Source organism: Phaseolus vulgaris, chromosome 4 (genome assembly GCF_000499845.2).
Source record: "Phaseolus vulgaris cultivar G19833 chromosome 4, P. vulgaris v2.0, whole genome shotgun sequence".
In the NCBI taxonomy this organism is placed as follows: Eukaryota; Viridiplantae; Streptophyta; class Magnoliopsida; order Fabales; family Fabaceae; genus Phaseolus; species Phaseolus vulgaris.
Window position 1 is genome coordinate 41,566,469 of NC_023756.2, and position 13,560 is coordinate 41,580,028.

The 13,560-nt window shown below is 30.1% G+C and overlaps 2 protein-coding genes across 2 annotated transcripts; both read left to right on the forward strand.

Annotated features, from left to right (window-relative positions):
* The first annotated feature begins 429 nt into the window (after positions 1-429).
* LOC137837695 (hydroxymethylglutaryl-CoA synthase-like) lies at positions 430-6,984 on the forward strand. Its single transcript, XM_068646796.1, has 12 exons — positions 430-810; positions 939-1,045; positions 1,964-2,096; positions 2,443-2,586; positions 3,203-3,361; positions 4,003-4,076; positions 4,157-4,232; positions 4,351-4,406; positions 4,760-4,847; positions 4,946-5,086; positions 5,175-5,324; positions 6,697-6,984. Exons 1-12 carry the CDS (start codon positions 736-738, stop codon positions 6,868-6,870), a joined length of 1,377 nt encoding a protein of 458 aa, XP_068502897.1. The 5' UTR covers positions 430-735; the 3' UTR covers positions 6,871-6,984.
* A 3,714-nt stretch (positions 6,985-10,698) lies between these two features.
* On the forward strand, positions 10,699-13,437 carry LOC137837696 (peroxidase 66-like). Its single transcript, XM_068646797.1, has 3 exons — positions 10,699-10,976; positions 12,029-12,217; positions 12,742-13,437. The coding sequence occupies exons 1-3, from the start codon at positions 10,752-10,754 to the stop codon at positions 13,303-13,305; spliced, it is 978 nt and encodes a 325-aa protein (XP_068502898.1). The 5' UTR covers positions 10,699-10,751; the 3' UTR covers positions 13,306-13,437.
* The last annotated feature ends 123 nt before the right edge of the window (positions 13,438-13,560 follow it).

Sequence of the window (13,560 nt, forward strand, 5' to 3'; positions counted from 1 at the left end):
TTTTATAAATAGAAGTATAATTCAATCTACAATTATTAGTTTATTTAATTATAGATCAATTAATGAATTTAAATATAAATAAATATAATAACAAAGTAGATCAAGTAGAAGTTAGTCTATTAACTTGTCGTAATTTGGTGAGTTACGTTCTTATTTTCAATATGTCAAACATTTTATTGTAATTAAAAATTAGAATAAAGAATAGTTTAAGAGAATTATTTTTATAATATAAATTATTTATCAAAATAGTAATTTGTAAGCTTAAATTCTTATTCATTATGACTATTTTTTGTAATATAATTTCAGTTGGGTAAATAATTGAAAAACTAAAACAACAATCTGAAACTGCTATAGTGTTGCAACTCATCAACCATAGACTGATATGATTCATTAGTACAAAACAAAATGAACAACATCATGAACTACCTTAATGTAATGTTTTTTTTTCCACCTACAAAATCAGACTATCCATTATTGCTTTTGCAGAATTGATGACACATTCCATTCAAACAAACACCCATTAAAATTTCCGCCAAAAAAGGTGGTTAGTTGGGAAGGCACACAGCACTTCTTCCTAAACCTAACATTTTATCTCAGACACTTACACTTCAAATTCCAAATTCCACAGCTTTCACTTTCTTTATAAAACAAACAAACACACAGCCACCTCACACTACTTCCCCACTCTTTGCATCCAAACAGGCCCCAAAACAAAGAGAGGGAAATTACACTTCCATGGCCTCTTCACACCCTACCAATGTGGGAATCCTTGCCATGGACATCTACTTCCCTCCCAGCTGCGTCACCCAGGTCTCTAATTGTGTTTTTTTGTCATAAAGACCTGATTTTTAAACTTAGTTTTGTGTTTTGTGCTGTAAAGCTGCGATTTTTATCGTTTGTCTGGTTGTCTTGTGTGCTTTGTTTTGTGGGTTGTGCAGGAAGCTTTGGAGGGTCATGATGGGGTGAGCAAAGGGAAATACACTATTGGGCTTGGACAGGATTGCATGGCCTTCTGCTCTGAGGTTGAAGATGTTATCTCAATGAGGTCGGTTACAATTTTGCATAAACAATAAGCATTTCCTAGTTATAATTGTTTCTTCTAGTTAATAGTTTAATTATTGCGGTGACTACACTTTTGGTACCTTTAGTTTTGAGTGTGTAGAGAAACTTTTCTATGAGGTAAAATGAAGAAACAAAAAAGTTTCTTCTTAAGTTAAAGTTAACTAGTGCTTAAACTAACTTCTAGAAGCCCTGACGTAACTTCTCTAAATTCATATTTTTAATTCGTGTACAAGTTACTTTTAGTTTGTGGAGAAGTTCATTTTTTTATCTCTCTCCTAGAAATGCTTATGGAGAAGTGTGCCCTATTTTGATTTTCTTCTGCTTAAACATCTTAAATTATTATTTTCATTTTCTATCCAAGTGTTTGAGAGGTTACAAAGAACTTGGGTTTTGAAGTAGTTTTGAAATTTTAGAAGTAAAAATTTGGAGTACTATAGGGGGTGAGATTAGGATTTAAAAAGGTGGAAAATTGAGTTTTTTTTTTCTTATAAATTTTGTGGTCAAAGTTGAAAATTTAGCTGGTGAGATTTGTGCAAAAGAAGGTTTAAAACAATGTGATTGATGATTTGAACTTTGGGGTTTTAGGTAGAAGAAAACTAACAGAGGGGCCAGATTTGCTCAATTTTAAAGTATAGGTTAATCACTGGGGTTTAAAGAGCATGTTAAAGTAAGTGTTCTAAAGAGTGCGTTACTAGGATTCCTCAAATAGAAAATGTAGTTTCTCTGTTTTTGTGATACTGTTTACTGGGAGGTTTTTCTGATAAGTCTAACGTGGTTCTTTTTTGGGGGTATTTAATTCATGTTTTTGTACTTGATCTATGTCCTGGACTTCTATAATACTATAATACACATCTTTCCTGCACTTACTACAATATTTTTCTTTTAAACTTTGAATTTGCAGCTTGACAGTAGTTGCTTCACTTCTTGAAAAATTTAATGTTGATCCAAAGCAGATTGGACGCTTGGAGGTTGGGAGTGAAACTGTCATTGATAAAAGCAAATCCATTAAGACCTTTCTGATGCAAGTTTTTGAGGTAAATCATTCTGTTTTGATGGTGACTATTGAGTGTTGTTGACTCTCACCTTCTAAGGTTATTAGGTTTTACAGCTTTATACTAGTTTTGCTGTATTGATAGGATCCTGTGGCTTGATACCTCTTGTGGGATGACCTGGAGTGTGACAGGATTTAATCCCTTCATTTTGTGTCCATAGGCACATAAAAATGAAAAGGGAGTTGTTTCTTGATATAGATTTTGTAATTGCTTTCCTATTTTTTTATTTTTTGAAGAAGAATCAAAATTAGAAAGGAACAAAAGGAAAGAAATCTGCATCTGTGCTTATGTGATATCTGCATCTTATACTTATTCATGCAACAATCAGGCGAGTGGTAATACTGACATCGAAGGTGTTGATTCAACCAATGCGTGCTATGGAGGAACAGCGGCTTTGTTCAACTGTGTGAATTGGGTGGAGAGTAGTTCATGGGATGGACGTTATGGACTTGTTGTATGTACAGACAGTGCGGTATGAACTCCTGGCAAACATTAATCTTTCTTTTCCTCCTTTCTTTTGCTACTGATTTACTACTTTATGCTTAAGAAAATTACAATTGTTATATTTTCATCAATTTTTTATTTTTTAATAATATTAGTGACATAATTGTATGCATGTTAGAGCCTCTGACCGACTCTAGCATCTAAGATATATATGCTGAGATTCAAATTTAAGTACCTTAGATTTCACATAATGAGGCAGGAGGGTTGCATGTGTTGCCTTGTAGTAAACTCCTATTTCCAGATGTTGTCCTCAAGAACTTAAATTGCATACATTTTGGTGGGGGAGAATAATATAATTTTCTCTTGCTTTATTAATGAAACATAACCATTAATAAGACCCAGCAAAGTATGAACTTCAGAAGCTATATATTGTTTAAGTTTATAGTTGAATTTCATCCATAGTTAGTTTACCAAGATATTGCTTTTACAAGAAAGCCTGCAACACGAGTTTGTTTGAATGTCTATACCATGTCCCATCACTTGTTCTACTTGACTACTATTATAGTTATGTTCCTTTCCCTTCAAATGTTGAAATCAATTGCAAATTGTACAGAGTATCAAACAGTTTATTAGCCTTGTTTCAGGTATATGCAGAAGGACCTGCCCGTCCCACTGGAGGAGCAGCTGCAATTGCCATGCTTGTAGGGCCAGATGCTCCTATTGCTTTTGAAAGCAAACTCAGAGGCAGTCACATGTCTCATGCATATGATTTTTACAAGCCAAATCTTGCTAGTGAATATCCAGTAATGATTTGTCACCTTCTCACTTTAATTTTATTTGCACCATAGCTGTATTAATAAGAGTGTCTTAGTTTTTGTTGAAATTCTTATGTTCTTTCAGTAAGAAAAACTTCTCCACGGTGAAAGTATTTCCAAATTCCAGTATTACATTTTGTTTTTCTTCCCTGTTTTGTGTTCTATATTTTATTTGAAATATTGACAAACAAAATAAAAGGAGGATTGTAATTGAAAAAGGAATAACTTTGTGAACAAAAATCGATAATTTGTACACTGGTCCTCTCTTCATATTGGTTACCGGGATCCCTTTCCCACCCACTTGTAACAAATTATAAATTTCACATGCATTACCAATGATTTTACAGAACAGCTAAAGTTCACGAACACTGATTTTTAGCGCTGCTTTATATATGTATGTATGTATCTTAAATAGCTATAAAGATTGCCATTTGATTGAATTTTGTTCAACTAGTCTATCTCAGTTTGCACACATAAGTAGTTAAACATGTTTAGATTTGAATCTCTTTTACACCAATCCTCGCCATTATGCTTTAGTGCCTGTTGTGCTTACTGTTAATCATCTAAAAGTTCAGCACATATGAAGACATCTTTTTCTTTATTTTTAATTGGTCGTTTTCTTGCTATAGGTTGTTGATGGAAAACTCTCACAGACCTGTTATCTCATGGCCCTTGATTCCTGTTATCGGATTTTTTGTGAGAAGTAAGTATAGACTGCACAAAATAGCCATTTTGAATTTTTCTTTTTGGTTTCAAATTCTCATTATGTTCTTCCATATACAGATTTGAAAAATTGGAGGGGAGGCCTTTTTCAATATCAGATTCTGATTATTTTGTGTTTCATTCTCCATATAACAAGGTAATTGTCATGCAGGAATTTTTTCACCTATTTGGAATGAAAACGAAAAGGCAGAGAAGTATGTCATAACACGACCTACAATGACTTTCTACATAATTGCTTTCTTCATGTATTGCAGCTTGTGCAGAAAAGTTTTGGCCGGCTATACTTTAATGACTTCATGAGAAATCTCAGGTTTTTGTATCTGCTACCTTATATTTGATGCATTTTTAATTCAAGGTTTCAAGCATAGAATGCCATTGATCCTTTTGACAAGATAACTGTTACTTCTACCTTTAAGATATTTGCTGTTTGTAATAAGTCAGTAGGAGCCTTGCACTTGAGGTTTCAATTGAATATACTGATCAGTTTTTCTTTCACAAAATTCACCGGTGCTTACTAGAAAAAAAGAAAAGATTATTGAACCATGAAACACTAACAACTCCTGGAAAACTGCAGTATATGAAACGTAGAAAATACTCTGCTAGTTTTAAGTTAACGTCTTTGGATCCTAATTTTCTTTTATCAAATATGTTGTTTGGTGCCAGTTTCGTTGATGAAGCTGCCAGGGAAACCCTTGCACCATATGCTTCCTTATCTAGTGATGAGAGTTATCAAAGTCGTGATCTTGAAAAGGTAGCTACTATTGTGTTTGAGTTTTTGAAATTTGAATCTTGTTTTATGATTGCTTGAATGGAACTCTTAAATGGTTTGTGATCATTGTGATTCATTAGGCAAACCAGCAAGCTGCCAAACATGTATATGATGCAAAAGTGCAGCCCAGCACACTAATCCCAAAGCAAGTTGGTAACATGTACACTGCATCTCTTTATGCAGCATTTGCATCTCTTCTTCATAATAAAAACACTTCATTGGTAATTTTCCCTCTGTCCTGAACTGCATCTTTCTCATGGACAATGGCTAATTCTAAATTTCTCACTAGGGTTGTCTTTCAATGTGCAGGTGGGTAAACGGGTGGTTATGTTTTCATATGGAAGTGGTTTAACAGCTACAATGTTCTCTGTCCACCTTCAAGAAGGTCAGCATCCGTTTAACTTGTCAAACATTGTAACCGTGATGAATGTTTCGGACAAGTTGAAGCAGAGACTTGAGGTATGCAGTTTTTATAAGCTATAGTTTATGATATTTGAATTTGGGCTTTTATATAAAGCTATCATTCATTATGAAACTACACATATAGATACGTTGACATCTTCAATAGGTGCATGAATGCTGTCATGACAACTTGTATTTGACATAAAAATTTAGCAATACAAATGATAGCCGGCACAAAGAAAAACTTTTAGTGTAAGTAAAATACGACTATATGGAACTTATCTCCTACTACTACACTCTATGAAAGTTTTGAAAATCTTGCACTTCTGTTCATGTTGGATTGAATTTTGCAAATCCTTCATGCCTATATATACTAAAAATAAGCTATACAATTATACATGAAACATCTTCATCATTAACCATATGTATGAATGAGAAAATGAATCTGACTTAGTTAAAATTACCTTTTTTTTTATCAGAGTTAAAATTAGCTTATGCATAACCTAATTTACAGAAACTCTTTTACATAGCTTTTTAAAAAATTATTTTTAATTGTACATAAGCTAATTTTAGCTTATGGAGAAGTCAATTTCATTTTTTCTCTTCATATTTTTCTTTCTTTTAAAAGTCCTTATGGAGAAGTTCGTCCAAACAAGTCCTCAGGTACAAAGGATTTGTAACATTTAATCCAACAAGATTAGAAGGGCAAGATATTCAAAACATTTAAAGAGCATAGTTGTGATAGATAAGTTGTGTAACTAAATTTTTCTTACTATAATAAGATACTTCTTTGCTATCCTTTGTATAGTTAAATCTTGTCACAACAAATAGGTATTAGAGCTATGACATTTGTGATGTTCAATGTTGACAAGTTTACTGGAAAGTAACTTAATTTTAAATTAAATGCATGACCTTGGATCTGTTTGGCCGGTAAGGTACTGAAGTGTATGATTACATGCATTATCCCAAAAGAAAAGGAAATTAGCATTTCTAGTATTTCTTACAAACACTACAGACCTGATTTACCTTGGCAACCTTTAGGAGAGATTTTGGTATTCTATGTACTAGCAAATCCATTTTGGTTGTTGTGCCTCATATAGTGTTCTATGCTAGCAGATCTGTGAAGTTTATTTTCAGAAGGCCAAAAAATGGTGTGATAGTTTTGAAATTGATCTATCTCATACAGAATAATGAAGAATATGTACAAGTCTGTTATTATTGAATGTGGGTTCAGAAAGCTGGTTGATAAAACCAAAGGATGAACAAGATTCATAACATTGGTTTATAGAAGTACTAAAGTTGAAATTTCTTGATGACATTTTGAAAGGAACCTGTGCAGTTTGAAAGAAAAACCTCATGGATTCATCTTATTTCAACATGTCAATGGCTTTCAATATATCTCCTTTAACAAAACAATGTTGTGTTGCAGATTCCTCCTGAAAAGTTTGTTGAAACATTGAAGATCATGGAGCACCGTTATGGGGGTAAGGACTTTGTGACAAGCAAGGACTGCAGCTACTTGCCTCCAGGCACCTTCTATCTCACCAATGTTGATTCTATGTACAGGAGATATTATGCCAAGAAGGACAAGGTGATTGGTTAGTTTATATGTCCAAATTTAGAGTTAAAATGTATTTTCTTATGCTTCAACTGTATTTGATCTCTCAAAAGCTTATTTATCAAATTGTTTATAAGATGATGTTTTCATTTTTTTTTCCATGTGGTGCTCAGGTTTATCCAAAATAAGAACAAGTTTATATGCAATTGTTAATTGTTTAAAATAAAAATGTATTAACTCAATTTTATAAAATTAGTTTGTATTCATTTATATATTATGAATTATGAAATCTTCTTATATTTGGTCCATGTAAGATATTTCAATTAGTTATTCACGAGAATTAATAAAATAATTTTTTATTTATTAATTTGCTATGGTATTGTAGTTGAGAAAAAAAGGAAAATATTATGAATGTCGTTTTATGGTATGAACTTTATTTTATTTATTTTTAAATGAATTGAATTTTCTCATGTTATTAATAGGATATGATCAAAGGAGATAAATTCTATTTATTTTTTCCTCTTATGTTGTTTGAGAGACAATCCTCTAATTTTTTTATCCCTACATTTTTTTTTTCATTTTTACTTTAAACACTGTACTTTTTCTCATTAGATTTGATGGACAAAGCACTACTGATAATATTGAATCTGATTTAATAAGAACAAAGAAAAGCAAAAACATTCTTAACTAAGAACCTTAAGCTTTAGACGTTTAAATAATAAATAAATAAATCTTAAAAAATAACATAAAAAAGGGGTCTAGTAATTGAACGCATTTATCAAGAGTTATTAAATGTATTTGCTGTTTGTTACCAACCTTTAATGCATTGAATAATTGGAAGTGGGAATAAGGAATAAAATATATTAATTTGATAAATTACCTAAAATATAATGGAGAATTAGAAGTACGATTGATTAAAAAATCAATAAAATTCTATAATAATATTATAAAATCATGGAATGATTAATATAAAAAAAAATACACAGTAGTTGTTGATTAATTTTTTTAAAAGCATAATATATATATTTCATAAGAGACAATATTGTTCGAATTCAAGAAACATAATCTCTATAAAATATTCAATGCAAATAGTATGGTAATACTACAATAAAATTATTAAATAATAATAAAAATAAAAATAATTAGTCAATATATTAACTAAATTAGATAGATTAAAAAATTATTTATATCTAAACTAGTTTTTATTATTAATAAAAATTTATAAAATAATTTTTAAGTTTGTATTTAAATTACATACCTAATTTTTAACAAATGATTTTTTAATTTTAAATTAAGATATAAAAGACTAATAGAAACTAATTTAGAATATAAAGTAGGATGGCAAAGCGGGGCGGGCTGACCTTTTCAACCCGCTAACCCGCATTAGCCCGCGCGGGCCAGCAGCGGGGCGGGGCGGGCTGGCCCGCTAACCCGGAAGAAAAAAAAATGGATGAAAGTTCTTCTAAGGTGGCATCCAATGTTATTGAAATGGAAGAATGTCAATAATGTTTATGTTTAATGTTTTTGAATTAATGTTTATGTTTAATGTTTTGGAATTAGGTTTTTTTAATGTTTTGGAAGTGGAAGAATAGTGATATTTGATACTTATCTTAATGTTTAATGTTTTGATGTTTGACTATGTTTGAAAAGGAAGAAAAATTAATTTAGGTTTGATAGTAACAAATATATAGGTTTAATTTGACAATTTTTTAAGAAAAAATGTAAAAAAATAATAATAATAATTTAAAAAAAAAGAACACGAGTTGGCTCGCAAACCCGCGGGCTAACTCTTATGCGGGGCGGGTCAAGAATTCTAGCCCGCAATAACTTTGCGGGGCGGGCCAACCCGGTCCGCATTTTTGCGGGCAAAGCGTGGGGCGGGCCAATGCGGGGCGGACTGACCCGCTTTGCCACCCCTAATATAAAGTAACAAGTAGTTAAAATCTTGATAACTAAAGATTAGATACCAATTTAAAAATTATTTTATAGTTTTTTATTAATAAATACTTTTTTAGATACTGATAATTTTTTTAATTTATAAAATGGTATCTGATTTAATTAAATAGTAATTAATTATTTTGATATCTTAAATTAGTTTTTATTTAATAATTTTTTTAAGTGTAAAAACTAGAATTTCATAATACTCATTAATAAAAAAACAATTATGTCTTCAATGATTCTCAAATATATTAGATACGAACACATTGTTTTTAATTGAGTTATTAACCAAAATTAAAATCTAGTGTTTTTTAAGTTTTACTATTGACAGGGCCATGGGTGACTTTGTATGATGAATGGAGTAAAGTAGCAGTAATTTGTCATAACTTAGAAGTAAGAAAAGGAAAAAAACATACATTTTCTAAATTTTGTTTAAAGCCTAGTTATTTTATATAGTTTTATCACAATGTACCTCAAATTTACGATTTTATCCTTTTTCTTTAAGAAAGATTCATAATAAAAAAAATATCTAAATAAAGAAATAAAATATCAGTCTCCTAACATATGTTTAATACATCAAATTATATAATTTTATGTTTTAACCTTAATTTAATGTAAGATCAAAGTTTACCCACACACACAAAAAAAAAAAAAACATTGACTAAAACTTCAATACTATGTATGATCCTATGATTATATAAATGGAACATTCCTACGAAAACTATGATAATTAGTGGTGAAGAACATAATCTCTCACCATCACCAACTTCACAAACTACTTAACTAACTAACCTGATGGGTATAAGGCAACAGAAAAATATCATAGAATATATTTTACATGTACCTAACAATTGTACTTTTGTGTAGTACACCACTACAAAAGCATAATCACTTTTTTTCTTTCTTAATTCACTGAACTTACTATCTTATAATTTATATTGGGGTTACTATGACATGTACCAATTTAATTTGGAAATTTATAGAATTATCTCTCATTTTGAATTTGAAAATATAGAATTCAAAAAAATAATTTTTTGGACAAATAAATCTGAAATAGATTATTGTATTTAAAAAAAAATTGGAATAAAATTTGAAAATTAAAATCTCATTTTAGAAAAATAAATTTGAAATAAAAAAATATGTTCTAGAAATAAAAATTCATAAAATTGTTTTTGGAAATGAGTTCGAGAAAAGAATTTCCATAATTTAAAAGTATTTCAAAAATACAAATTAAAAAACATGTTTCATAAAAAGATTCAAAAAGTATTTTTATCCGCCATTCCTATTTTATTTAAGGATATTTTTATCATAATAAACACGCATAACAATTTATTTTAAAATCTTGATTATTAAAATAATTTTACTTTATATTTAAACTCATAACCTAATATTTGTTCAGAATTTTAAAAACTGTTCTGAAAATGGTTATCCAAAAAGTATTTAAAATCTTGATTATTAAATTAGTTCTATGATTTGAACTCATGACATTTTAATAGATAATTTTATTATTAAAAATTATTTAAATTATTCTGACATTGACTCTTAGATTATTGAGTAAATTTGAACAAACTTGAAATCTTGATCATAGTAATCAATTTTTCTTTATTGAATGTTACACATAGATTAGGAGTTTCTTTTGATAGAACACACAACAAGAATGACACAATTTTTGTTAATTGGTTCTTAATTAACTCTTAACAAAATTTCATTGTTGAATAGCCAAGATTTGTGTTTTGTGAGTGTGTAGGTGGATGAATATACTTGATCTTAAAGCAAAACAAAAGTGAAGTCAAAATTTGGCACTTCCACACTAATTAATCTCCAAACATTGAGTGGCTTTCAAGCACAATGATTATGCATTAAACTTGTATTTTAATGATAGTGTCAACAACTTTCTATTCCATATATATACACCATACACGTGCTTCTGCTTTTCATCAAATCCTCTTCACTTGCATTCCATAATTACTTGTTTCACTTCCAAACCAATGGCACTTTTGCCATATTCAAAATGCATTTTTCTTTATGTAATCATTTTTCTCTTCTTCACATTATCATCAATGTCTCAAGCAGAGCTTGATGCTCATTACTATGATAAAACATGTCCACAAGCAGAGAAAATCATTTCAGACACTGTTCTCAGTGCTTCCAAATTTGACCCAAAAGTCCCAGCTCGGATCTTGAGGATGTTCTTCCATGACTGTTTCATAAGGGTAAGAAAAACACTAACTTCTTTTCATGTCTTTTTTATGTTTAAGATTAATGTATGTAAAAATGGATTAGGTAATAAAATACCCTTTTTAGCCATTATTATATTTTTTTGCTTTCTGAAATTTATATCTTCAGTAAGCACATTGTTTGTCCTATGAACTGATTTTTGTTCTCTAAAACTTTTGCCTATTTGAACACTTTAACTAAGAATGAGAAGAAAATAGAATATAAGAACACACATATCTTAATTTTTTTTGTTCTTTAACTTTTAAAACACTTATTTTATAAATATTTCTTACTTCTTGTAGTTTTGGATGAAAAAATTATTTGAGTTGTATGAAACTGTTAAAAAAACTGTTTTTTTTAAATGAGGAGGGAAAATATGTCCCTGATATCTCATTTACTTGAGATAAATTACTATTATAACTATTGTTTAATTGAAGTATGAATAAAAATAATTAATAAGACATTGGATTTATAAAATATCAGTAATTTGGAAATGAAAAGGGATATTTAATATGAGTAGATATAAAATGAAAGCAAATATATAATCTTTTTGTCCCTTACATAAGCTTATAAAATAGAACCATTAATAACAAAAATCACTAGATAAAAGTTATTTTTAATAATCAAATAATTAGTTATTATTTGATTAAATTAGAAACTATTTTGTAAACTAAAAAAACTATTAGTATTTAATATAATTTATATTATTAATAAAAATTTATAAAATAAATCTAAATTAGTATTTAATAATCAACTATTATGATTTTTGATAATTAGATTATTAGTTTTTTTAGAGATTAATTTAGAATCTAAATTACTATAGCTAAAACCTTGATAACTAGTTTAGATACTAATTTAAAAATCATTTTATAAATTTTTATTAATAATAAAAATTATTTTAAATATTAATAATCTTTTAATTTTTAAAATAATATTTAATTTATTTAATATAATGACTATTTTTTTATATATTTTCTTTGTATTGTTAATTCATGTGAAAATGTTGAAATGGATGTAATTGCAATTTTTGGTGAACTGTGAATGATAGGGTTGTGATGCATCAATATTGCTGGACTCAACTCCCAAAAACCTGGCTGAGAAAGATGCTCCACCAAATCTCTCTGTTCATTCATTCTATGTTATTGATGAAGCCAAGACCAAGCTTGAGAAAGCTTGTCCACACACTGTTTCTTGTGCTGATATAATCTCCATTGCTGCTAGAGATGTGGTAGCACTGGTAATAAAACTCTTCAAACTATTTTATACTGCTACATTCTTGCATACATAGTAAATATTAGAGCAATATTGATATACTTACACTCCTCAATTTTCACACCATTACACCCACACTTTAGGATGGCTGGAGTAAAGGACAATTTTTTTTCACACCCTTTTCAGCTACAATTCTCTTTTACACTTGCATCTAAGCCTTTCTAATTTTCAAGATAAAATTATTTATTGAATAGGTGATTAAGTAAAGAAAAGTTCTAAAAGAAAACAATGTATAGTTCTTATGTAAATGCAGGGTATAGGGTATGAGAGAAGCATTTTCCTTTCAATTATATGAATCCAAACTCTTCAAAAAAAAATTTTCTGAACTCTTAAAAGGAAATGTTCTGTATATTATCATTTCAAAGACATATTATTGCAGAGTATATTACATAGTGATTTCTGAACAATGATTCTTCCATGTCAAAGAAAGAGAAAGGAGGATATAACTTGTTTTATATGTTGTGATGATCATGTCATAAACTTTCCCAGTCTGGAGGACCATCTTGGAGTGTGCTAAAGGGAAGAAAAGATGGAAGGGTGTCCAAGGCATCAGAAACAGTCAACTTGCCTGCTCCAACCTTAAATGTGAGCCAACTCATTCAGAGTTTTGCAAAGAGAGGTTTAGGGGTCAAAGATATGGTGACTCTCTCTGGTGGCCACACCCTTGGCTTCTCACACTGTTCTTCGTTCCAAGCTAGAGTTCATAACTTCAGTTTGTTACATGACATTGACCCCAGTTTGAACACTGAGTTTGCACTAGACCTAAAAGGAAAGTGTCCAAAACTAAACACCAACCCCAGTGCTGGACACTTCCTGGACTCAACATCATCAGTGTTTGACAATGATTACTACAGACAGTTGCTGGTGGGAAAGGGTTTGTTCTCATCAGATCAGTCACTTGTTGGGGATCAAAGAACTAGGTGGATTGTGGAAGCATTTGCCAAAGATCAGGGCTTGTTCTTCACAGAGTTTGTGGCTTCAATGTTGAAGCTTGGTAATGTGGGGGTCTCTCAAAATGGGGAAGTGAGACTTAATTGCAAGGTTGTGAATTGAGGAAGAGAGAGATCGATGAACTTAGCTTCCATTTTTCTTGTTTATTTCCTTCCACCTCTGCTCTATCGAGAACAATTGTCCTATGATGTGTTGTTATTGTGTGTTTAAATAAGAGAAAAATGTTCACTTCTACATCTATTTATATACTCGTGGTCATTGTGAAAAAAAAAAGACACAGGAGTGAAGAAATTTATATTAGCTTGTAAGGTTTCTAATGGAAGAAGAATAAGAGTTGAAATAAGCTTCTATTTTACA